The sequence below is a fragment of the Antrostomus carolinensis genome, unplaced genomic scaffold (assembly GCF_000700745.2).
Source record: "Antrostomus carolinensis isolate BGI_N321 unplaced genomic scaffold, ASM70074v2 scaffold11138, whole genome shotgun sequence".
NCBI lineage: Eukaryota > Metazoa > Chordata > Aves > Caprimulgiformes > Caprimulgidae > Antrostomus > Antrostomus carolinensis.
In genome coordinates this window covers 13122-40701 of record NW_010335050.1, presented here as the reverse complement: position 1 = coordinate 40701, position 27580 = coordinate 13122, and the positions used below count along the sequence as shown (strand labels likewise).

Genomic DNA, 27580 nt, shown 5'->3' with positions numbered 1-27580 from the left:
ATTTTAAAATAAAAAAAAAATCACTTTTACATCCTCACTTGACTTTTATGTCCTCACTTTAGGACTGACAGGCATTTGAGAGTAAAAAAAGAACAGCCTGATTTTTCTATTTTTAAGATCCATCATTGCAAAATAGTCTGGCATGATTATTGGTTGAATACTTTCCATTCCCCACTCCTACAAGGACTGACACAGAAAAAAAACCTGGCAGGTCTCATTAGTTCTGGATAGCCCAACCTCAGCCTTAGCTACCATCAGTTCCTCAGAGGAGATGAAAAAAAAAAGAACCACCTTTTCACAAATGCAGCCACTGAAATCAGAATGCATTGAGTGAAGAAGGGAAAACTTTCTGCGGTCACATATTCTTTTCAGGGTCAAAAAATAGACAAGTGAGATTTTAAATAAGTAACTCATTCCAGGTAAGTACAGTTAAATTTTTCCCAGGCTGATAAACTGCTATCACGTCCCACTGCTACCTGCAGGGTCCACAGCTGTGACTCCACAGGTGGCTCTGGGTTTGCAAAAACATGGTGCAGCAGAGAAGGTAATAATAATTACTTAAATATTTAGATTCTGTCTTGTGATGTGTATTGAGAGCTCAAGGCTTATCTGGAATTAGGTGAGGTGCACACAGTGCCTTTACAGCCATTTATTTTAGTGCATGGAGTAGCCAAGTATCCTCTTCTTGAAACAGTCAAAGAGCAATCACACCTTTTCCTGTCTCAATGAATTTAAAATGCACTGTTAATCAAAAAGGAGAAGGAAATGACCAGAGAAAGGCAGCAAAAGGCACAGAATAAACCTACCCATGATGGGGACATGTATTCAATACTATCCTATTTTTTTTTCAAGAGAAAGGATGCTCTACACCTAAAACAGAGAGGCAAATGTTTTTGCCCAGGTAAGCCATAAGGAGGGCTGAGAGAGGGGTCCAAGCCATGACTCGCACATCTCAGCAGGTGAAGCCAAGACACAGCCAGCTGGGGAGGACAAACATAAGACATGGGCGAAGCAACGATCCTGCCCATTTCTAGAGAGGCAGGAGAGCTGGCTCGGCAGGCAGGAGCTCTCACGCCTGTTAAATCATTACAGAAATGTTTCTTAGAACTCTCTTAGCTCAGGCCCTGAGCACCACACGCAGTCCCTGCCTTCTTGCTCTCTAATTAGAAACCTGAAGTCATTACTTGGGCCAAGGGATAGTGAAATGAAATTGTTACTAGGTTGAATATACCGAGTGAAAACATTTTTACAGGTACCAAGATAATGATCTCAAAAACACTGCACCATGTCTCAAAATCATTTTACCATTAATAGGTTTCCTGGCAGCTCCTTGTCTGACTGAAAGAGAGGATCTGCATGGAAACCATAAAGAAAGCACATTACATTTTTAGCTGTGTGATGATCTCTCCTTTCCCTCAAGCATCCTGAAATAAAAGACATAAATGCAGAGCACTTGGAGGCTTCAACAGCATCCAGCGCATGTGCTTTTAATTGTGACTGCACATTAACATCTGCCCTAAAATCTAGCCAGCAGGTTTTGGTGAACAAGAAAAGTACCCACAGGAACTGGGAACTAAAGGAAGAGGCAGGTAGACTAATTAACTTTCCTCAATGTTTCACATTTAGCACATCTTAGGGATTTAAAATTAAAGATGTGTATAATTTAGGATGTTTCAAGATTAAGATGTTTAAAACTTGTTGATAAGTTAGTTTTACCTGCAGAATTAAATCTGTTTCTTAGCTATAAATTAGAAGGGCTAAAATTGTTCAGTCGGAGAAAACAAGTTACTGCAGCAGAGTGTTGAAGTCCTGACATGTTCAGCCTGTGGTTCTCACACTCCAGCAGAGCAAGAGAGTGAGAGCTGCCCTGGCAAAGACAATCTCCTTCATGCTGTTGGCATGTTATGAGCTCCAGGGTAATGGGGGTTGGAGAGCTAATAACAATTTTCAAGGCTGGCAGTGACACCTCTGTGCAAACAGCTTAGGAACCTTCCTAGCCTCTTTGCATGGGGAAAAAATAAACCACTCCAAGAATTAACCTAGGTTTTGCCAATATTAGGGATTTTGGCCATTAGCAGCCATCTATTTCTGCAGATTTCTGTGAACAGAGACAACAAAATGAGACGGTTTTGCCAATATTAGGGATTTTGGCCATTAGCAGCCATCTATTTCTGCAGATTTCTGTGTACAGGCTGTGAACAGAGACAACAAAATGAGAATGCACTTTGGCTTACTTGAAACTGGTAAGAACTGTGCGGGTACAAACTGCAGCCTACAAGGCTGCTGCCAGTTTCTCCAGTGACTACTCTTAATGCAAGGGCCCAGTTCAGTCTGTGAGATGCACGGGTTAAAGCCTGAGTGCAAGAAAAATAACAGCCCAGCCTTCAGCAGTATTTTTCTAAAGACTTCTTTTAGTGACACCTGTAGAAGGTACACAGGGCCTTAATTCTGCTCTGAAATACAAATGAAAAGACAACCTTTTTTAATTTCAAACTCATTCAGCTTATTTCAGAGTCTCTGTAATTTGGAAACAAAGGGCTGCTGCTGCAACATCTCATCTGCTTGCAGATTTGGTTAGCATTTTTAAAGCACAGAACAGAAGTAATAGGCAAGGAGTCAAGAACGATCATTAGTATCATTAATATTTCCTGCTTATCTCTGTCCTAAATCTGGAAACCAACTAAAAGATGCTTTCATTTGAGAGTAGCTAGCCTGGAAAGCTGAAAGCCTAAGACTCAAAACAGCACTACCCCAGCCTCTTCATCTTCCATCTCCCCTTTCCCTTCCTGTCTGTGTTACACTGCCTGTCAGCTCAGGCCATGTGCTGTAGTAGGAAGCCACAGGCACCCAGCTGCAGGATGAGGGCCTCAGATTTATATTATATAGAGACAAAAGCTGAAAGACTGCATCATAATTTACATCTAACACTTTAAATACCAGAACATTCTTGCATCGAAAAGGCTACTGTCTATAAAGAGTACTGTGAGCCTGGTTATCTGGATTATTTAGCACTATTTAGACTATACGCCGACTAGCACTACTTAGAACATAAACCAGCTGAACTGGGAAAAAACCCAAAGGTTCAGCAAGTCTGTTACCCTCTCACTGGCAGCAGCCAATGTTGTGAGAAAGAATGGGAGAAACAAGGTCTCTCCCTTCAGTATAACCGTCCAGCCACCAACAGTTTATAGACTTTCTGAACAGGAGCTTGCATTCATCACTGTGTTGGATAGCCTTTGCTGGCCCTTTCTCCCATGCAGTAGTTCATTCTTTTTAAATTTATGTTTGATTCTGGTCTTCAAAACATCTTGTGGTGCTGATTTCCTCCATTCAATTATCCATTGTCCAGGGAAGTGTTGTTCTTTTGTCTGAAGTCTGTTCTCTGGTTAGCACTGATGTTCTGATCCTCTGCTTATAATATAAAGTCTATATATAATGTATACAGATAATCTCTGTATCTATAACACAATGTTATAGAGGATAACTATTCATCTTTTCTGTGTTGTTCATATATGTCTCTCCTGTACTTTTCATTTTTCTTTCCAGAGATTATGATAGTTTTGTTGGTGGCTTCCACCTTAAGTCATGATGGGGGAATCTGATAAAACCTGGAACTAGCCTGGTTCATACCTGCTTCAAATTTCAGAGAGTAGGCTGTACAGTATAAGGATTGGTTTGTTTTGATTAATCTAAAAATTTGTAACACATATTATCTTGCTGTAGTAATATACAATGCAAAGAACTGTAGTTTCACTGAATCCTTAAGACAGTCCTACTACTAAAAGCAGAGCTGAGAAAAGCTGGGCTTTTCATTTTGTTGCAAATGACACAATTCTGTTTTTTTCTTTTCCCAACTCATATAAAAATAAAAAGCACTCCAAACTATTCTTACAAAGTGAAATAAAACAGTAAAACAAAAAACTCCAATCATGCACATTTTCTTGACTTAATATATATGTGAAATAAAACCATAAAAAATTAGTTTCTATCATTGCTCTAAAATGTAACTAATGTTTATTCTTAGTAGAACTCACCATTCTGTTATTTTCTATTACAATTTCATCAAAATAGATCTTGTTTACACAAATCAACATTTCTCAATATCTTTCTTTCCTTAAAGACCTAAAGAGCTCATCTACCTACAGAAACTACTTCTGCAATGCATTGTAACTATGAAGAAACCCCAAAGCATACACCCAGGATCAATGCTTTTAATGCTCATCACAAAAGCACTGTGGTCTCTCAATGCTACTGGAATAGTATGACCCAGTGCCTTGGTCTGCCTCCTCAGTATACATGATGGCTCCCTTTGAACTAACTTTATGATCCCATAAAACATATATAAAAGCTCAAAGTTATGTTAATCACTGAGGTCACCAGAATAGACAAAGAAAATTATGTATGAAAACTGGATGACCAGTGTACTTAGAGAGTAAAAAAGGGAAGGAGGGGGCACCACAGGGGTCTGAGGCTATTTAACATTTTCATTATAGACCAAAACAAAGGAGTAGAGTCTTCCTGTGCTAAGAGATGACACCAACTAGGGACGTACAACAGGGACACTGAGGGAAGAAGATGATTTGTTAAGCAATCTTCACAAACTGGAGACACCTGAAAAAAACCGCAGGATATTGATCAGTAGAGGCAAGTTTAAACTACTACACTAAGAAAGGAAAAAATCAACTTCACATAAAAGCCTGCTGCAAGAGGAAAGAAATAAACATGTCCCTGGGTTCATAATGGAAAGAAAAGAGAGCTAATGCACTTAAATTGCAGCAAGAAAGATTTAGGTTAGATACTAGAAAAACCTCCCTAAGCACTAAGAACAGCACTAGGACAGACCAGCTGGTCTATAATGTTTCCACTATAGTAAGTCTTCAAGAAGAGCATAAACAAATGTGAAAGAAATGACACAGGCATTGGCGAGGCCATGCTGGAACAGAAAATGTTTAGAGGCCTTCCAGAGACCTTCTTGCCAGCTCTGTGGTTCTTTGAAATCTTGTGTGTTTGTACACATTTCTGAAATAGCTCCTTAACAGGCTACAGATCTTCTTTCTCTGGCGCTTGACTTGGCCCATGGCTACAGCAAAGCTGGTCTGCGAGGCAGAGGGAAATTCAGGATCACTATTCCAAGTGGATCTTGTATGCAGCATTAAACTAGACATCAAACTTCTGGAGTAATCTTGTTGCATTTTATGAACAGCCTAGAAATAATAACTTTAAAACAGAAAAATGTCCTGCTCCTAAATATTTCACAGGAACTGCAATGCATGTGTACGTGGAAAATACTGCTAAAAATCCTACCTCTAGAAATGTCCCATGTAGGAAGTACAAGGCATACAAAGTTTTGGAAATCAGTTCTGTGACTTCACCAGTGTTAAGTTCAGTTTCTGTTTCTTTGCATCTCTCTGCTCAGAAATGGGCAATCAAGCATTGATGTTTCTCAGCCTGCTCCCAGCACCTTCGACTGTGCTTTGGTTGTCGTTGCCGTGGGTTTGGATTTGAGAATGGGGGAAAGTAGACAGGCAATCCATACATCCCTTCTTTCATTTTACTTTATAATTATTCATATAACACCTGTCCTCAGATAATTTTAGTTTTTTTGTCTTGTATCTCTAATTTACTTTTGTAAGTTGCTTCCAGTAGCTGCCAGCCAGCGAGGTGTTTGTACGTTATACATCCCTGAGAGAAATCGGGATAGCTGTAAAATGCCAGTACTCTAAACCCTCATGTCTCTGCTCGTAGGGATGGAGAATCTACCCTTTGAGAAATCAAGCTGCTCAACTTCTTTCCCCTTCACTGTGCCACATTAAAGGTTTTCAACTGCTTCTTATTTTAAAATCCATAAACATTTCCTAACACATGGATGATCCCAACTGACAACAGATGGATGATTAAGCCTACTGACAACTAACTTGCTCTCTTCTTAGTAGCAGATGAAGTTGGATGTTCTTGGGAGTAATTCACAATCCCTTAGGAGTCTGGAGACCAGAGTCTGAAAATCCATGCTCAGGTTTACTATAGTTAATAGAACTAAACGGTTTTAAAATCCAGTTCAGCCAGCTAAGCAACAGGAAAAGTGCCCATTTTCTTTGGTGGATTTCCAAGCCCTACATGGTGATTAAGTCAACACTGTCATGGGCACTGCAAACAGCCGAGAGCTGTGGACAGACTCTCCCTGATGGATAATAATTCTTAATTAGGTTTTCTGGCTCTTTGGATGGAGAACTTGAATAAACAGTTGCTCACATTGAGGTGCATACTTTGTCCTTGCAGATAGATTTGTTTATGTGCCCCTAAAATACATTTGTAGGAAGCTCTTTCCACATACGCTGCTATTTTCTTTACAACATTTAATCAGATAAACTTGCTCTTCTGCCAAATAAATGCAAGGTCTGATGACTCCAGCAGAAGAAGCACCAGCTTAATTAGGAAAGTACTGAAGACTCCTTCCTCTTTAGTGCACCTTACAGACAAAAAGTAACTCCTCAGCACCCCTCAGGTAACTGTTACCATTAGGGAAACAGAGAGAGCATAAATTGCTTTGTCGATGATGGCAGCAGATGTCAGAGCCAGAACAGTAACCCCGTACCTTCTCTCTTGCTTCCCTACCCAGCCTGTGATCCTTTCCTCAGGATTTGCCACTACAAAATACAAATGTATATTCAGTTCCTTTCATACTTAAGTGTTTTTATGTGGTCTATTCCATAGCTGAGTTGACTGGAATTACTGTACAAAAACACATATAATGTCACTGGAAAGAGAGATATCTGGGAAAAAAAATTGGTGCTCAATAAATTCTGCTCTTCAGAAATTCAGTAGAAATGTAGACCAAATCTGTAGAATCAGTATGGAAGAAAAACAGTTAGAAAGGTTCCCATTCTGAAGTTTATAAATGTTAACGATGTCCTGGAAAGACTGATGCTGAAATATTTTTGAACTTGCTCCTTTGAGGAGGATGTCTCTATAAATGATTTCTGAGCTTTGTATCTGTTCAGGTAGGTCTACTAGCAAAAGCATTCTTCAGAAGCCTCAGACATATACACCTAAAATGTCACCTGCAAATGAAAGCATGATGTGTTTGCTGCTTAAGGAAGGGACGAGTCTTCTGAGTAGTATCTAAAGCTCTGTCAAAAAAGGTTTTTTGATCCTGGATCAAAAATACACTAGGTTCAGACGTCCAATGTGCCCTGCACAGTCAGTCAAGATGTTTTCACAGCTTCCTTTCCATGTAAAACTTTTAGATTGCTTGGGAAAAAATGCTGTGGAAGTGCTATATTATTTGCTGTATTAGCTATAACGAGTAACGAAAGAATTGTAAGAAAGTAATCCCTGTGGTTTAAACTTCAAATCTACTCTCAGTTCTCTGCCTGGCAGTAGAGTCCGGGAGAAGGGGGAACAGGTACTACTCATAGTATAGGAAGATAAAATGAGGGATTGTTTAAGTAAATGAGGCAAATACATATTAATAGTATGAGATTGGCTGCATGAGGGAGCTGGCCAATGCCACTGAGAGGTTGCTTTCTATCACTTTGGAAAAGTTGTGGCAATGAGGGGAAGTCCCCGATGACAGAAAAAAAGGTAAATGCTATGCCTGTTGTAAAATAAAAGCAGCAGCATCCTGAGAACTATAAACTAGACAAACTAACCTCAGTCCCCAGGAAAATTATGGACTGGAGGGGTGGAATAAAAGTGGGTGGAAAAATGACTGGCTCAAATGGTAGCCATCAACAGTTTGAGGTCTAACTGGTGTCTGGTTATGAGTGGTGTGACCCTCAAGGGTCAATATAAGGCCAGGACCTTTTGCAACTTCAGCAATGACCCAGATGACAGGGGTGGACTGCATCTTCATTACCTTTGTGGAAGGAGCAGTTGTGTATGCTGGAAAGCAGAGCTGCTGTTCCAAGAGCTCAAAATCCAGGAGTAGCCTGACAAGGACCTCAGAAAACACAGCAAAGAAAAAGCCAAAGTCCAGTGCTGGAACAAGACAACCCACTGCACCAGAATGAGCTGGAGGCAACAGCTCTGCAGAACAGGACCTGCAGGCCCTGTGGGACAAGCGGCATTAGAAAGACCTTGTGGCAACAAAGGTAATGTCTGAGCTACATTAGCAATTGGGTAGCCAACGAGTTCAAGGAATTGATTTTTTCTAAATATTGCATCTTCTTTTGGGACTCCAGTACAATAAAGTTGTGGACAGAGTGGACTCATACTAACATAAGGGCCCTGGCTGGATGATCAGCTTGTTCTCATCATTCTTTATCATTCCAATAGCAATTACATCAGCTGTGTTTTGTTGTAATTTTAAACTTGATTCCAAACCACCAGTGGAAACTCTGTATAGTCAAGGATGTACCAAGCCCTGAAGAATCCTATTAGAAACACTCAGCATATGACTTCATACAGGAAACGACTTGGAGAGCTGCAAGTCAGACCTTAATCCATTTAACCTGTGTCCCTCCCATCAAAAGCAGCTTACGTATGGTCTTCCTGGAATGTTACTGAATAATTTATTTTTTATTCAGTTTTTAATACTGATACCTTCACAGTTTGTTTTCCAGGAATGAAATCCATGAATCCACAGATATTTCTGCTGTTGTTCCTAACAGTCATTCTGGATCACTACACATTTGAGGAAAAATCTAACATTTCTAAACTATGAATGTGTCTTACTTTTCATAGTCAAATTCCAAAAAGGTAAAAAGACCCCCAAAACCAAAAACATGGAGAGAATCACATTTAACTTTAATACTTTTCCATTGGCAAACACTTTCCACCTCCAACTTCCTTAAAGAAAACTAATTAAACCCTTTTTTTCCTATTTACTTCATTATTTGTATGAGCTTCAGTGAAGTCGAAGACAGTTCTAGGAATAAGGCTTAATAACTTGTACTTCCAAACTGCATATTTAACATGTTAACACTAAGTTCTGTGTGCTAATGTAGGACATTTGGTTTTTTAGGATCAACAAATGGCAAATGCTTCCATATGAAAAAGAATATTCCCACCCACAGAAATAGAATTCAGCTTTCCTATGAAGCAAACAATAGAGTATGAATATGCCTCTCAGAGGCCCAGCCAGAATAAAAACAACCACACCCCAATCCAAATGAGATTCTTAGTTAGATCTTTTCAGTGTTTCTTTTCTGAGACAGAGCATATTCTCCTTCTAACACAGTGACTGGCAGAAGGAAATTTATTGGTGATTTTTGAAACACTTGGGAATTTTGTGTGTCTTCAGAAGAAATCCATTTAACATCAGTGTCTTTTATGCCAATCCAGTTTATGTAATTTTTTGAAGAGTAAGCATCTAAAAGTAAAGAAAAAAATTCAACCTTACTGATATTCACAGGATGATCAGTGACAAAATATCTTTAAGAGAAAAAAAAAAGTCCATGAGATAAAAAATGCAAAAACTATTTGAATTTATTATTTTATCTGAAACACCTTAATTTAAGTTTTCATTACTATTAATGAGCTTATTTAGTATTTGTACAGTGTTGAGTGCACTGGAAGAATTTTACTTCTAGGATTCTAAAAGCCAATCAGAATGTCAGTGTTTCAAACTAATTTATTGTAATATTAATATAAGATTATTTTAAAGCTGCCGTACCTCAGTTTTTTGAGTGATAAATTTAAGTGCTATGTAATATCAGTTGCTCATGTGCTGCAATTATTAGCTCATGACCTCTAAAAAAATTTTGTCGAATAAACTGCATCACAGATACTGAAGAAAAGGGAATAACTAGAAAGAAAATAAGAATTCAAGCTCTTCAGCAATGTTTGGTAGAGTTTTGCAAATATTTTTGGTTTAACGGTTCAAATTTCCTAAGAGATTATAAAGTTAACAATAGTTCTATTTTTTAAATTGTAATTAGGATTATCTAAACGTTGTACAAATCAAAGACAAGAGCTTTTGATATTCAAGCTAGTCTGTTTGAAATGAGTGAAGTTTAAATGGAAAAGGAAGCATTTCCTTATGGAAAATGCTTGTAAGATTTACTGGCAGATTCACAGACTTTTTTTAAGGCCAACAAAACCCACTACCATCTAATCACACTTTCTGAATAACACATGGCAAAGAATCTCACCTTGTAACTACTGCATCAAGCCCATTCCTCCTGCTTGAATTACCCTTTATTTTTTGAAGGACACCCAAGTCTCCTTTTACACTTTCAAAACGATGGAGAATTCACCATGTCTGCAAGGTGATTCTATACCTCACTAACCTTAGTGGAAGAAGGTGTTTGCTTTCTTCCACTTTGAATTTGTTTAGACTCAGATAGACTGAACTGCTAACAGACTCTTTTTTAAAACAAGGGAGAAAGTGCTGTAATTAGAAAAATTGCTTCCCAGACTAATATGTACGCTGTAGTTGAGTCATCACTTAACACAGTTTTGCAAAAATGGAGAGAGATTTAACATCTCCTGTTTCTCACTGTAAGGTACCATCTCTAGACTTTCAAATCTTCCTGCAGTTCTTTTGTGATCTTGCCCTCACTAAAATGTCACTAATATTGAGTGAAGTTAAACTTACTACTACCTGCTAGTAATTGTAGCATTCTCCCTTCATTGTGTCAACCTTTCTCTTCTTAGTAGTTCATAGTTAATCTAGACTTCAGCAAGTTTACTCAGAATTAGTCTTCATTTTTTCAAAATAAGTGTGAATGAGCAGTTTTCAAGTATTTGTTACAGTCATGAATTATTTTGCCCCAAAGATGAAACATAATTTTTGACTTGACAGGACCACCCTGTGCCCTTGCATTAGAAATGTACATGCTCTAATGAGAAATATATGACAGAAGCCCTCTTAAAACTACCAGTAAAATTTGCATTCGGGCACTGTGTCTAATCACCCAACTCCATCACTCTGCACCACAGTACTATCCCAGCTGAGTATTTGTATGGTCTGAGTCTAGTCTACACGAAGCAAACAAACTTGCAATTCCAATGCTTCCTGTTAATTATTAGATGTAGTCCCATACTCCAATATGCCAAAACAAGACTCTAGCCCAAGAAGAACAAAGATGGAAAGAATTATATGTAAAGTAAGGTCAAGCTAGTCTGGTAGTCAAATAGCACAACTAATATGAAAACATATCATGATCTACAGACTAGTCCTTTCATTAAATGATCAGTCTTGAGGACTCTATTAACTTTATTAAAAGCAGAAAAGGTCATATGAAAGGCTAATATAACTGAGATACTATGTTAAACTATGAGCCTTTTAAGGTATCCACCTTCATAAAAAGTTGCAGCACATTAAATTTATTTAATTACTCTAGAGTCATTTCTAATTTCAAAAGCCCATTTTTATGGAACAATGATAAATTAGAGCATAGATTAATTATTTTACAGATTAATACACACAGTTCTTTCTGCAATCAAGGTTTTAAATGGTTCTAATAGCTGTAGCACTTATAGTAGGTTCTTTAAGTGCCAAGTAATTATAATTGTTCTCCTAGCATACTGGTTTAATTTAATACCTCCCAAGTTGCAGAAAATTTAGCTTCTGCAATGTAACACACTCATTCAACGTATTTCCTTTCGGAATGATAAAATAAGGTATTTGAAAGGAAACAAATGACCTGGAAAAAGTAATACAATGTTGCTAATTATCACACAACAGTGCTGATGTATCTCAGACTCACTGAGATCAAGATTCAGTCAAGATATAGGTGCAGACCATAAGCCCCTTACCCCTCATTTCCATGCAAAAATAAACAAGGCCCATAGTGGCTGGAGTTGGTGGTGTGCTTTAACATATGTGCAGAGCAAGTACAGCTCTAGACAGCCAGTACAAAAATGTAGTATCTGTGGAGTAACTAAAATTATCTCAGTACTTGTAATACTATGCATAAAGCTAGTTTTGTGAGTAGAGTTTAGGAGTTTTGTCCAACTTTTTGCTCCATGAGCAAGCAGGAGACATTTTGTTTGTGTTAGTCACTTGGTTAATAACTAGGGCTCTCCACATGATACCCTAAGCTAAACATCTCAGATCATGAATCACACAAATACTACATATTAAAGTGAGGAAGTAAAGTAGAGGTGATAGAAGCCCCATCACTGGAAACATTCGAAGTCAGGTTGAATGGGGCTCCGAGCAACCTGATCTAGTTGAAGATGTCCCTGCTCAGGGCAGGGGGGGTTGGACTAGATGACCTTTAAAGGTACATTCCAACCCAAGCCATTCTATGATTCTATGAATATAGGTAGGTCTTCACCAAGGGAAACGTCCCTTACCTGGGCACAATTAAGCCAAAGGCTTTTCAGCATTGGTCTATGCAGTCCTAGACTATGTGAATCTGATTTTTCCTCTTTTTGCTTACAATTTTTATTCTTTTGGCAATAAAAAGAAACTGAGAAGCTGGATCCAAAGAGTTTGTCCAAGTCTACTGAAAGTATGAAGCAGGTACGCTGAAGGGTAATGCTTCTTGCATCACAGTGGAGTATCACTTCCAAACAGTGATCTAGCCAAGAGTGAACAAAGTTTACCTTCTTATAATTTGGGAAATTGAGAGTTTACCCAATTCTTCATGTGCAGCTGGTAACCTCAAATCAGGGAGTTTTCCCATTTTCCCAACACTTTCTCAAACATGCCCCTGGCTGACACTGAGCTTGGCTCAAGCATGCCAGCAGGCTTGCACTGCAGTTTGGTGCTACAAGGGATGGGGAGGATGGGGTGAGCAGCATGTTCCAGAAAAGGAGTGGAACTGAAAGATTTGACTTCTTATGTAAAAATAAAGGAAACCATGCATGTCAAAGACTGGTGTCTGAGGGTCAAAATACATCTTATTTTAGATGAAGCTAATAAAGAAGCACTATGAAAATTTAAAAATGAGAGAAATGATATATGATAGTATTTGTCTGACACCTCTAAGGAAATGACTAATAGATTGGGTTAGCAATGAAATTTTGATTTCTGAAGAAACATTAAAGTTAGATGAACTACTGGTTTATTAGTTTCTGGATGAATAATTGTTCCTCTTGTGTAATGTAACAAAAAAGCAAGACACCATCACTGTGGAGACAGAGAGACACGAACAACCATCAAGGTTCAGAGTGACATTGTAAAACTGGTTGAATTTTAAATAGAGGAGTTGCCACATGCCTTTTGGGTGTTGTTTGATGTCCTGGGTCAGCTTGATCTCAAATATAGCTCAGTTCCTAACAGACAAGTGTCCCCATCACAAGCACTGCAGCAACTGATAACCTCCCTGGTTCAAGCATCCTTGAACCAGCTCTCCTGGAAATACTGTGTCACAACAGCCTTCCCTCTGCAAAAATAGGAGAGCACCCATTTTCCTCTCTCCTAACACCTAAAGCTGAACTAATGTTCACTGGAAACCATAATACAAATATAAGCACCTCATTACCCCTTCTCAGTTTCTGAAGTTTCTGAAGGCTGACTCAGCCCCGGTGCTATTACCTTAGGAACTGGTCTAAATCACATTTGAAGTATCCATGTGATCACCAGATACATTGCTTTATCAACAAAAACACCTGAGTGCTGGTCTAGCAGAGCTTTCTTAATATTTTTTTTAACCCTTTCAGACACTGAAGAAGCCTATTCATTGAAGAAGCCTATTAATGGCTTTGAACTGGAAGAGGGTAGATTTAGATGAGATATTAGAAAGAAATTCTTCACTGTGATGGTGGTGAGACACTGGAACAGGTTGCTCAGAGAAGCTGTGGATGCCCCCTCCCTGGAAGTGTTCAAGGCCAGGCTGGATGGGGCTTTGAGCAACCTGGTCTAGTGGAAGGTGTCCCTGCTGATGGCAGGGGGGTTGGAACTAGATGATCTTTAAGGTCTTTCCAACCTATACCATTCTATGATTCTATGACTGTGAAAAAGAATGCAAAGAAATCAAACCCAACCAATCTGTCTCCCCACCTATATCTGCAAATTCTGGCTAAACTTGATTAGGACTTAGTGTTGGAAAGGAACAGCTTTATGTGCCACAGTTTAGATGTATCCCTAGCTAAAAACAAATAAGTAACTGAACTCTTAAAAAGAAAGCTGGGGAAGATAACTGCATAATTAATAAAGGATCAATGGTCACTTCAAACTGTAAAACCACAGCATAAAATAATACAGCACAAAAATCCCATTTCATATGATTTATGCTCCATGAAAAATCAAAACAAATGTTGGAAAAATATTTTCAGTAGCTTGAAACTGGCTATCACTAGAAAAACACAGCTCCAGACATTCCTCATTGCTGGGCTGAACTGTTCTCAAAATAATCCGATGTAAATGCCACTGATGGAAATATTTCTAATACTCTGCAGTCACAAAGCATTAAACTGCAGTGTTTGGTGCGGGTCACCTTGCTTGTGCTTTAGAGGTTAAGCTTCAGCCTATGGTTTGCAAAGCACTCTGAACTCTCCTGGCCTCTCTCATCCTAAAATCTCAGAACAGTCACTGCTGTTTTCTTGCAAATATATTCAAGTAACATGACAAATAACATTTGAATTGCACACCCATTAAAAATAAACAATATGGAAATGACAGAGAGTAAGGAGCCAGAGTCACTTCACCTGTCTCAGGAGCAGCTATCAAGAGCTCTGAAAAACACAAGTGCTGTTGCCCTCTGCGGATCTTTCAGACCAAAAGGAGCAGGAAGAGAAGAATTTTAATTGCATCTAAAAAGGCAAATCTCAGAATCTATTTAACACTGCAAAAGATAAAAATTCTAGATAAATTATGTCAGAAACCATTCTTCTTGTTGAAGAAGTACACCATATTTTCTCTTACTGTTTCAGAAACAAAGCCACCAAGTGTATTTTCAAGAAAATATTTAAATAAAATTGATGAAGTGTCAACACTTGACTGCTTGTTTAAATTGGACAAAATTATAAAAGCTGTTAGAGTGTGTTCAATTTGTTTCAATGTTATTATATACCATAAGGGCTCATTCGAGCAGTGAGAATACTGCAGACAAGGCGTGAAGATTACAAGATGTCTTAGACTTCTCCCTGGTACAGTATGAAATACAATCTAAAGCAGTCGAAATTCTTTTACTGCAGCTAATTCCTTCCCACTGGGGCTCAATGGGGAAAAAAAAAGAATCACTGTTCCTTTATGCTTCAAGAACACTTTGTTATTTGCTTAATGGGAAGTTAAATGAATCAAAGCTTCAGACAGCAAAAAAATCCATCATCAATTAATATGACAAATTTTTAACAGGAAAGCAAATCAGATTTATTTAAAAACTGAGGTCTCAGTTCTGGTGCATTTATGTTTTCCCAAGAGTTGAGCTTATTGTTTAGGATATTTTTCGTAGTTTATGCTTTCTGAGGAGCACGGATGACCATTGGAGCAGGCTCCCATTTCTGCCCTGCTCCTGCTGAGTGTACTTTACACATGCAGCCCAGGGGGACCAACCAAGAGGACCATGGCAACCTGTAGATGTTTATGCTCCAGGTGCACCTCAGCTGATGAAAAGTTATGTACAAGAGCTCAATCACACTGTTATCACAAGCACCACTCACATTACCAACTGAAACAAGGCACTTGAATGCTAAATTCTTCTGTCTCCTTCCATGATCCATCACCCTCAGAGAGGAAGCACAATAGAAGTCTCTGATAACTGACTGTAATGTTCTCTACATTCTGTCCCCAACACCTTACCTAGGAAGTAATTCCTGTACACCTGCATTTTCTAAACAGGGGCTGTATGGTGAGTTCTCATATTCCAATTACATCACAGACATGTTGGTCTGAAATTTGGGACCAGATGTCTTTGCATGGGCACTTACAGGCTGTGGAGGACAATGCATGGCTACAGCCTCTCAGCAGTGCTTAGTGTCTCTCAATTCAACTCAGCACATTGTTCTAATGCTCATGTAAGGTGCAGAGGCATCTTACAGAGGCTTACAGAGCCTAGGAACCTGAGTGCACACCAGTGTCACAGCTGTATGACATTGCACTGAACAACTTGCACCTCACCTGGAAAGCAGAACACCAGCTGAAGATGAATTCCAAGCTGTTTAACAGTATTCATTGATCCATACTCCTTGCCCAGCACAGATATTTTGCCTTAGAAAATTAGACATCCATACATTCATCAAGGCATTTTACTTCATGGTATCTTTGTATACCCCAAATGAGTAAGAAGCAAAGGGTTCTGACCATAAATAAGAAGCATATATTCCATGACCCACTGTGTCTTCCACAAGACCAGGTGAAAAACAAGGCAGTTAATCAAATATTAAGAGATTCTAAGCATACAGCAGCTACTAGTAAAACTAGCATGAGAAATATGCCAGTCTACTTCAGTCATAAAACACCAGAGAAAAAGAACCTTAAAATTTTAAAACCGATCATAATTTTTTCAATATCGATGTTATGAAACTTTTTTCTTTTTACTATTATTCAAGTGTGGAAATGTCCTGGTTTCACTGGGACAGAAGCATTTTAAGAAGACTGCAGCACTCAGTGTGGTGAGAACAAAGTTTATAAGACACTTTGTTTTAGTTTGTGGCCAGCCATGGTATGTGGGTTTCCACAGTGATCAAGGTCTTCAGCAGTTCAGAGTTAGCCAGGGTTAACTGCTAAGGCTAGGAGAAGCAAAAGCCAGGGCAGCAGACCCAAGCTGGCCAAAAGTATTCCATAACATAAACATCAGGTTCACTCTAAATTGACACCAAACTGGGAGGTCCTGTGGGCACTCTTGAGGGCAGAGAGGGCCTGCAGAGAGATCTAGATAAATTAGAGAGCTGGGCAATCACCAACTGTATGAATTTTTACGAGGGCAAGTGCCAGATTTTGCACCTGGGACACAGCAACCCTGGACACACATACACACTGAGGAATGAGAGGCTGGAGAGCAGCCCTGCAGAGAGGGACCTGGGGGGTCTGGTCAATGGCAAGTTGAACATGAGCCAGTAGTGTGCCCTGGCTGCCAAGAGGGCCAACAGTGTCCTGGGGTGCATCAAGCACAGAATTGCGAGCCGGTCGAGGGAGGTGATCGTCCCGCTCTGCTCTGCACTGGTGCGGCAGTTTTGTGCACCACAGGGTAATAAAGCTACTAGAAAGTGTCGAGAGGAGGGCCACAAAGTTGATGAAGGGCTTAGAGGGGAAGCCGTACAAGGAGAGGCTGGTCACTTGGATTGTTCAGCCTGAAGAGGAGACCGAGAGGAGATCTCATCACAGTCTTCCTCACAAGGGGAAGAGAAGGTGCGGGTGCTGATCTCTTCTCTCTGGTGACCAATGATAGGGAAATGGCAGGAAGGTGTGCCAGGGCAAGGTTTGCATGAGGAAAAGGTTCTTGAGGCAGAAGGTGGCGGAGCACTGGGACAGGGTCCCCAGGGAGGCAGTCATTGCACCAAGCCTGACAATATTCAAGAAGGATTTGGACAACGCCCTCAGACACATGGTCTGAATCTTGTGATTGTCCTGTGCTAGAGCAAGAGTTGGACTCAATGACCCTTGTGGGTCCCTTCCAACTCACAACTTTCTATGATTCTAAATTGGAAAGTTTGCTAGGGATGACCCTCTTCCTCAATGGCCACCATCCCTGGAGGGTCTCGTCTGTCATTCTTCTCCCAAGGCTTACTCTCCTGCTTGTTGTGACCATCATGCTTTTGTCAGCTGAGTATAACTTTGTGTAATTTATAGTAGTATTTTATAGTAGTATTTTAATTTTTGTTCTTATTATTATTTCATTAAATCTGTTTAAATTTCAAACCACAGGTCTCCTTTCCTTTTCCCAATTCCCCTTCCCAGGTGGGGAGGGGTCATTGGGTGATAGAACAACTGATTAAACCGAGACAGGAAACTACCATGGAAGTTCACTAAGGCTTCACCCAGGCTGGCCTTTAATTGGAACTCTTGTGCTCTGCAAGCCCCCATGCTAGTGTGGGGTCTCCTGCACGGGGAGGGGGCTGCAAGTGGTGGATCTCACTTACAGCTTGAAAGCCTCTCTGCCAACAAGCTGCTCCTCACTGGGAGCCAGATACAATACTCCAAATGCCTAAACCACTTAAAACTTTGCAGAATTTTACCCCTTTAGCACACCTTAATGCCCCATAACTTTTTAAATGGCACATCTCAAAAACATTGTTTCTTCAGCATATAAAAAAGGAGGAAAAAGCCCTGTATTTCAAAGTCGAAATAATAATAATAACAATAAAATTATTTGTTTGGCATTGGAGAATTCCCCTCTGCCTTAGTTTACTATTTATAAACCACCAGTCTGGGATTAATTATTATAAATCCCTAAAGCCGAAAAGAAGATTTTAGGCATGCTATGCTACATATAATCTATGCCATTATTAAACTGCAGCTCAGATGCACTTTATGTCCTATTTCTGCTGGTCACCTTTTAACATCTCTGCATTTTACTTATGATAAATTTTGTTTCTCGAGAGAAAGCATTTCTGACTATTTTCAAAACACTAGACCACCCATCTGATGTGTCACTGCATGGGAGGAGCAGTGTCACCTGTAAAGCACACTCACCGGGCACCCCGTCTCTCATCCAGTAATAGATGTCTGTTCCATCTGCGTCGTCATAAACATCTGTCACATTGATGGGCTGCAGCAGCGTCATGATCTCTTTCACGATGTCCCGAGCTTTAGCGTTGCCACTAAAACCCAGTCCAGATGGCCTGAAGGTGCCCTCATCAGACTCCATGACGATATCAAAGTTGGAGATATTTTCCTAAACAAGTAAGGAAAAAAGATATTATTTTGTGGTTGCTATTTTAACTGACACCATATACTGGCTTCTAGATGTCGGTGTGGGTACACTGTAACAAACTTGTTTAAGAAGCAGAGAAATAATTCCTGTGATTGTGTGCATATATGCATAAACGAAGGGACCTAATCTTTCTGTATGAAAACATGTCAATATTTTGTAGGAACCACAACATGACTGGCATGCTGTTCCCACACGCTCACTTTAAGATTTCTAAAGTGCCACCTAGAAAGGTAAGCGATTACCACCAGATTTCAGTTTTCACTTGCAGTTTTCACTCTTTTCACAGACCTGAAACTCAGAAATTGTGTTGCAGTGGGGAGGATACACAGTCTGGTTGGTTTTAAAATTAGGTGTATTCAAAGCTTTCTTAGAATGTGATGGACATTTTAAAAAAGCAGCTGCTACATCTTCAGAAACGCAGTATTTTCAATAGACCATGTGTCAACTCTGACTTCGGTTGGAGGACTGAAATACCAAGGTTCCTCCTGACCTGAAGGAAAAATATCTGTTTTAAGGGAATTTTGTGCTTCCAAGGTAAGGCCTTACAGCAAACATGAAGATTTAAGATTTTGTGTATAAACAGCAAAATAATATTTGCTTTTAGTGTGCACTTGGAAGATTCTTTTTAGCCAAAAACAAAAATCAGCATACAGAGCCATTTATTTGCTTTCCATAGACTTAGAACACTCAGTCACAAAGGTTTAACTGGAATAAAGTACTTAGGGACTTTATGTGAAGGAAGGTCTCTCTCTTTTTGAGAGGCATGTAACGTATTTTTGAAAAATAAAAGTTTATGGCCAAGTCAGGCAGAAAAAAGTTATACTTCAGACTATTTTGAATGTGAATAAGAGAACTTACTGCAGGTGTTACTCCTATGTGCAGATGTCATTCCAGAATTTTATAGCTGTCATGGGTTATTACAAGAAAATCATTACAAGAGGCATGTGATAGCAGTGAGTAACAGAGCCATGTCATTAACAGCTCACATAAGCCTACAGTTCAGTAAAGAATTCTTTCACACTTTTCTGGATATAAAACCAAATATGAACTACAGGTGGCTGTGAATGTGACAGTCACATAAGTTTTCAGAATTTCTTTATAGAATTTGCCAAGAACTGTATTTTACACTCTCCCAAAACTTTTCTCTTTTGAGTGAGACAAGTTCTAACATAGCAGAGGTATCCACTTCTAACTTAGAAATACATCCAGCAGTTAAAAATTTTAATACAAAATCTTTGCATATGATGAACTGTAAATGTTATGATATTTAAAAACAACCAATCTACCTATCCATCCATCCAAATAGTGGAAATCAAGGTGGAAATAACCAAAGCTGTTAACAAATTGCAATCACTATTTTTATACAGTGAAAAAAATCTTCAGTTTATAGAAGATTAAATGTAAAGAATTACGATACATGTGGTGTATAGGCCTATCATTAAATGCAGTATTACAGGTCATAAGACTCAACATGAAATCATGATTCATGGACCCTCTAAACATAGTGGGAGAGAAGCAGGCAAAGAAAAGCACACTGCACAGTAAAAGGCACCAATGATGCTCCAAAGCCAAAAGTATGACAGAAAGAATGTCTCAAAATGTAAATCTTCTTTATATCAGAAGACCAAGGAGGAAGACTTAGGGAAGACAATGCATGTTTTGGTGTGCTGGTGAATTGACAGTGAAAGCAAACTTAATTATAGTGAGCCCTGCACAAATACCATGATAGAAATAATTCAGAAACAGACTCTTTGGCTGAGTTTTGAAAGCAGGACTTCTGCTCATTTTCAGAGAAGCTGCAATGAATAGGAGCAATAAGGTGAGTGGAAGGGCCTATTCAGGGCAGCAAGGTGAGGAGAAGAGCGAGTATGGGAACAGCACAGAAATCATACCTACCAATCCAAAGACCAGAATACCCAAGTTCCAAAACTTCATAAACTGCTAGTATAGCAGCATTACTGCAGTATTCATTCGTGTTTTCTCATATAAATGTTTGCATGTGTTTTTAATATGAAACCAAGTAAACAAACCACCCACAATACATTACACCATATTCCTGCTTTGTAAGAAAGCTGTTTAGTTCTTAGAACGTGCTGGAGTGACACGAAAATGGGACGTGCTGGGAAGAGAAACTAGACTCATTAGGGGACAAAAAAGAAACAGGTCACAACTACTTGAAGTACCATGTGCCCTCGAGAAAGCTTTTCCCCTATTTTGTCCACTAGAAGATAGGATTAATTACAAAACTATTCACTGTCAAGTTTGAAAGTTGCAATCTTAAAAAAAAGGGAGTGAGGTTGGTTTCACCACACCCACTTTTGTTCACGTATATTGGCACTTATACAGAAATAAATGTGCAGTGGGGAATATGCTGTAGGGAAGACACTCCGTTGCCCTTTGCCCTCTGTTGTGCAGGGATAACTACCACAAGCAAAGCGGGGTGAGACCATAAATTGCCCTCTTGACTGATTCAAGGGAACAGAACAACAAACCAGGAAGATTTTATAAAATAACTGCAGGGTCAGCTGTTTCCTTTGTTCCTCATTGTGCATGTATTATTTAAATAAGCATTTTAAACTTAGTACACAATTTTTTCAGAAAGTAACCCCATTCACTTCATCTTGATACTGTGCTGCTTCTCTTAGTACATACCAGAAAATTAAATCTTGTTGGTGTAACTTGCTGCCTAATTCTCTCAACATCAAAACAGACTTTTATCCTTTATGTTCCTATGACTCAGTCACAGAAGAGGCCACCTCTCTTTATCTTATCATGTTTAGCTTTTGACTGAATTTTTAAATGCAACATTACAATAAATATTGCATGGGAAAACTGGCTTTCTATAGATTGCTATTTTCATTAAATATGCAAATAGGCATCATACTTGCCAATACTTCTATTTTTAATTTTTTATTTTAATCCCTTTTATTTCCATTTTCTCTATAAACAATTTATTTTTATCTCTGTCAAGCAAAACTAAAAATATAATTGCTTCTCATCTCTAAGGTAAACAATTGAAAACATGAAATTACAGTCAAATCTTTTCAATTAAGAAAACGAGCCCTTCTCATGAGCATGGCTGGCACTTCTATTGGTAGGAGACATGTTCCATCTAGCATAGATACTGGCAATCCAAGCAGGTATACCCTACAGGTAGCTACTTATTCAGTCAAAATCCCAATTGTTATTTCTTACCAAATGTTAAATGAGATTCCAACATCTCATGACTAATCTACTGAGTCACTGACAGCAATTCCTCTTACCCAGCTAAAGTAGTGAGATACCTGAAAGGACAAGGGAGGGAACAGCTGTCTTAAAAACCTTCAGTAATTTGGGGCTATTTAAAAGAGTGTTATTACTTGTCCAATAGCTCATTTACTGATTTTCTTTTTCATTCCACTGAGAAAAAATCATCATTTTACAGGGAAAATACTGAAGTCTGGAATGGCAAAGCACTGTCCTTTGACTAATGGTTAATTTATTCCAGTAATAAGGGACATCAGTTAATCCGATAGTGCATTTTCAGCTTTCTGTTATTGATTTATGCTTAACTTTAGGAAACACTAACACTTGTATTCTTGTATTCCAGTGTTTGTCTCAGAGTAGTCCAGATCCAAGTACAGCATGACGACAATTGTGCTGCAGAACTTACAGTGAAATGATGATCACCCCACTTGCCATACTAAAAATGTGTTTCAATTGACACCTGGTTTTGTTAGGCTGACAACTAAGACTACAGGAAAGACAAGAGAAAACACTGGAAACACCTAAGTGCATGTGCCAGCTGGAAAAGAAAAAAAAAAATCCTTTAAGCATTTACTAATGTATAAACACAGTGTAGTTTAATTTTGAGTTGCTATTTAGGATCAAGATTATTTAATGAAGCAAAACAGCATAAGTGGAAACTAGAGAAAAATCACCAGAACAGCTATTAGGAAGCAGAGATGCACCAGCATCAAGGCATAATAACCACCGGCCACAAGCATGATCATATAACTCATGCTCTTCTTGAATGAAGACAGGGAAAATCAGGAACACTGAGTTATTAATTTTTGTAAATCATCCCATCATTATACAGGAGAAAGTTGCTGTAAAGCTGAAGATCAGCACTTTTTTTTTTTTTTTTTTTTAAATAGATGGCAAGGTATGAATAAGGCTCATACTTTTGTTAAAAGATGAAATATTTTTCTGCCAGGTTTTGTGGAAAAGAAGTCTGTAAAAAAAGTACATAGATTTTATGGCTTGTTCTCCATCAGAGTTATGGAGTTCTGACTTCCAAGAAGCCAACAACAAAAGCCCCAGTAACTTCAACAGCCCTTGAACAGTATTTGGTCATGTACTTACTAGCCTTTCACTCAGTAAAAGCATACTAGCAGCATGCCTTGCCTTCTACAGTACCACTACTCTTTCCTCTTGCCAGCACTCACAGAGATGACCATTTGGTAGCAAGTCCTCTGGGATGACAGATAAGAAAAAGCAGACAGCTCTGAAGACAGCAGCAGGGTAAGTAAGGTATGCATCAGATTACCTGAAAACTTGTCTTGGGAGGTTTTTTTCTTTGACAAAGAGGTATATCGAAGAGAAGCGCTCTTCCTGGAAAACTTTCCGTAACTTAAGCCCTTTCACTGCTCAAATACAAGGGTATCAAAACACTGTCTATGACTCTGAGTGACTGTCCCACCACTGTCCTTTTTTGAAAGGTTCTAGGTTTTCATTTGAAAACAGGCAACTCTGACAAAATTAAAAATTGTAGTTTACATCTTTCAACCAAAGCTGATTTTTACTCTTTCAGTAAGCAAATGAATACTTTTGTAACTTTCAATAAAAGATAGCTGAAAATAAATTGGCAACACCTTAAAAATTATCACAGCACACACATCATTAATATTTCTGGATTTTATGCAGAACGATTCTAGGTTCCCATCTGGGTAAAAGGTGAAATGTTAAAATGAAGTCAATGAGGAGTCAATCATGATGAGTCAACAAGAGGCAATAATCTTCTGTCTTGCACAGCTGTGTAGAGTTTGGAAAGAAGGAGCCCAGCTTTCTTAGAGCAGAACACACCAAAGCATCAAGGACCTGTGAGTGGGTGCATCTGCCCAGAGTATGAAAGCAGAGCAGCTATCCTCAGAATACGTCTCCACCAGTTCACGTTTCAGATGGCAGCTCTGCTACTCACATGAGGGAAGGGAGGAAAGATGCAAAGACAAAAGCTCTTCTAACACTAGATGTGTATGAAATTTGTGCATGGAAGGAAGACTAGGCAGCCAGGAGGCACGCTGTCATGACTGATTCTGGGTCCTTCCTGCTCCAGGCAGGGTAATGAATCAACCTGTTTTTGCATTTTAGCAAAATATATCTTTCTCTGCATCTTTCACTAGGAACGTGACACTTTAATATTAAGAATTATGAATTCCTACTGATCTAGAACCAGTATAAAATATAATTGTATAACTATGCTAGCTTTACTGTGCTTAATACAATCAAGGGTGCTACTGGCTGTTAACTGTGATTCTGGAGCATACAGTACAATTATTTTCTATTTGTAGTTTTGTAACTGAACATTTCTCTCTTTATGCATTTCTTTCATTTCTCAATGAAAGGGAACAACAGGACAGTGGTGGTCAAAGCAACCAGCAGTAATTTTACAGAACTTTTGATTACAGGGAATATTTCCTGAGAACAGTCAATAGGCAAACCATCAACATATTTCACTGGGATAAAAGGACCCACATTAAAGTCTTTGATGTGTTTGGTTCAAATCAGACACAAATCCATGTCTTAGATTTCACCAGAATACTTGGTACCTTGGGAAATAAACAGGATGTTGAAATAGATGAGTTTTCTGAAAACTCTGGTTTTGAGGAGCCCGTATTTTCTAGAGAAGAATAATTTCACCTGCAAGCAACAATATTTTTTTTATTTGCTCCTTAGAGAAAGTAACTCATTAGCAAATCACAGTAGAAACCTCATGTGAGCATCAACAAATAGTAATTAAATTAGCAACAATGAGATACCAGCTTTTAGCGTGATCAGAGAAGGGCAACAAGCTAGTGAAGGGTCTGGAGTACATGTCTTAGGAAGAGCAGCTGAGGGAACTGGCATTGTTTAGCCTGGAGAAAAGGAGGCTGTGGAGGTCGGTCTGTTCAACAAGAAACAACAAGTGATAGGACCAGAGAAAATGGCCTCAAGTTGTGCCAAGGGAAGTTTAGATTGGATACGAGGAAGAATTTATTTACTGAAAGGGTTCTCAGGCATTGGAACGGGTTGCCCAGGGCAGTGGTGGAGTCCTCGTCCCTGGAGATATTTAAGAGTCATCTATGCATAGTGCTTAGGGACATGGTTTAGTCAGGGACTTGTCAGTGTGAGGTTAATGATTGGACTCAATGATCTTAAAAGGTCTTTTCCAATCTAGGCAATTCTGTGATTCTGTGATTTCAGAAAGTCCTGTTTTCACCCAGACCCATTTCAGGCAAAATATCAAATCCTGATGATAAACACAAAACAAGAAGCCATAATAAACACTGGTGATAGCTATTTTCATAAAGTTAAACCTTTACTAAAAAGTGTATGGCATTTTCACAAGAAATTTAGGTAAGTACTGTAAACATCATTAAGATAGGAATAAAAGCATGCAGAAATATTTTAAGAATGCTTTCTCTAATGCAGTTTGAATTAAATTCATAACACATTAATGCCTCCAATGATCACAACAGAGATACTAAAGTAAATTTGAATGTGGTCTAGAATCTCTTAGTCTTTTAATTGCAAAATGTATTTGCTTTCCCAGGAGATTCTATGCAATACTTCTATTCCAAAATAAATATTATCAGTCATTCATAGTCCCTTAATTCATCTGGGTAAATAACTTCAACCTTGTCTTCATGGTACACAGATCTTTCACAGAAACTAATCTGAAGCAACAAAAAGGAGGCCAGACACTTCATTACATATACTTCTTTGTCTCCTCATGAAGACAGCATAAGAGTAAAAATACAAAAAACTTAAAAACCCTACTGAAGGGCACTCAGGTACTATTGTTAAAGGTTGTAGAAGAATTTGTACTGAATAGCTGCAACAGGAGGTCCTCAGAATTATCAAACCACATTCCTCCTGCTTCTTCCATTGAACTTGGAAAGGAAAGCAGCAGTTGCAATGTTTCACATTTTTTATAAATATGTTAAGGGCGAATGTCAGGAAGATGGAGCCAGGTTCTTCTCAGTGATGTCCAATGGTAGGACAAGGGGCAATGGGTGTAAGCTGGAACACAGGAGGTTCCGCTTAAATTTCAGAAGGAACTTCTTTACAGTGAGGGTGACAGAGCACTGGAACAGGCTGCCCAGGGAGGTTGTGGAGTCTCCTTCTCTGGAGACATTCAAAACCCGCCTGGACACCTTTCTATGTGGTCTCACTGAGGTTCCTGCTCCGGCAGGGGGATTGGACTAGATGATCTTTCGAGGTCCCTTCCAATCCCTAACATTCTGTGATTCTGTGATTTACTCTATGGTCTGTACATAAGAGCCCCACTCAGCAACTATACCACACAACACTAAGCCCTGGGCAAAGACTTTGGGTTGTCAAACCTGAAGATCTGGAGCCTAATTTACACTTAGATCCTTTAATTTCATTACCTTTCATCTAGATAAGGCGTCTTTACTGTAAACAAAAACCAAGCCTTTTTCCAGTCTGGGATTAAAACTAATTATTGGCTAACAGTGAAAAGCAATCAGCACTTCAGCAGGTATCTCTTTTGGGGACAGAGGTGCTGGTGATTCCCCTGGGAGGCTTCTACCCCATGGTCAAAACTGAGCAGGTGTTCTGCGATGTACTGGTGGGGGGCAGGTACCCCCTGCATTAATGGCAGCATTGAAGCTGCTGGATGATACTTTGCTTTCAACTCTTGAAAATGTCTTAGAAAAATCATACACAGGAAACAACAGATGAGGACCATGAGATGCTCTCCAGAAAAGTATTTGATAAAATGAAAGCACAGTTGCACGAGTCATATACGTGTCTGAGCTTATTCTGACTGCACTTGGGCAAATACGCTTTTCCTAACCCTCTATTTACTGGACAATATCAGAAACAGGAGACAGCACCAGACTGAGATTTTGGTGAACCTCACGTGGCATCCCTTACATTCTAACAAAGCTCTGAACAGCCAGTATGCCCTATCACTAGTCTTAATAATCAGAAACTATAATGCTGGGCTCTACAGAAATACTTGAGTGATATAAATAATGCTATTATGTAGGGTTAAGAATTAACTATTGGCACCATTGTAAAATCACTATGCTGCTGCTATCTCCGTTATTTCTGCAGTAACTTATCCACTTTCTAGCAGTGGCAACCTACAATGACAGATGAAGAAGAAAGACCTGAAATTAAATTGAAAGAAATAATAAATAAGCTACAAAAGTATGAGTATTTGTATTTGTCCAGTACTATATTGTCTTCATTTCTTCTCCCTTGCCACATTTCCACTGACATAAGGAGGTAATTTACAATGTCAAGGAAATCCATGTCTGTCTGTGCTGAATTACTGCATTCATATTTCTACTTGTTTGTAGCAAACTAAAGTCATAATAAACCCAGCTATGTAGATGAGTCATACAGGCCATCTTTCATTTACAAGGCATCTTTAAATACCACTCTTAGTTAACTTGTACTCATTACCATCAGCAAACAATGTTTGTGCCATACTATCCTGATTGCCAGAAATTTGCGCAAGTAAATCATTAAAAGGTTAAGTTATTTTTCATGCTAAATAAAATGTACAATATTAATCTGCTTTATTTTGTTATTATGAGGAATGTGATGTCCTATAGTCGTATCAATTTATAATTATGCTAGATCACATGGCAGGGGGGAAA

At 38.9% G+C, this 27580-nt stretch overlaps 1 protein-coding gene across 1 annotated transcript in view; it reads right to left on the bottom strand.

Annotated features, from left to right (window-relative positions):
* Window positions 1-27580, bottom strand: part of LOC104529943 (carboxypeptidase Q) — a 43965-nt gene that overhangs the window by 13907 nt on the left and 2478 nt on the right. Inside the window, exon 2 of the mRNA XM_010174392.1 lies at window positions 18467-18668. Coding sequence (XP_010172694.1) covers window positions 18467-18641 — 175 coding nt within the window. The 5' untranslated portion in view covers window positions 18642-18668. The remainder of the gene's footprint in view (window positions 1-18466; window positions 18669-27580) is intronic.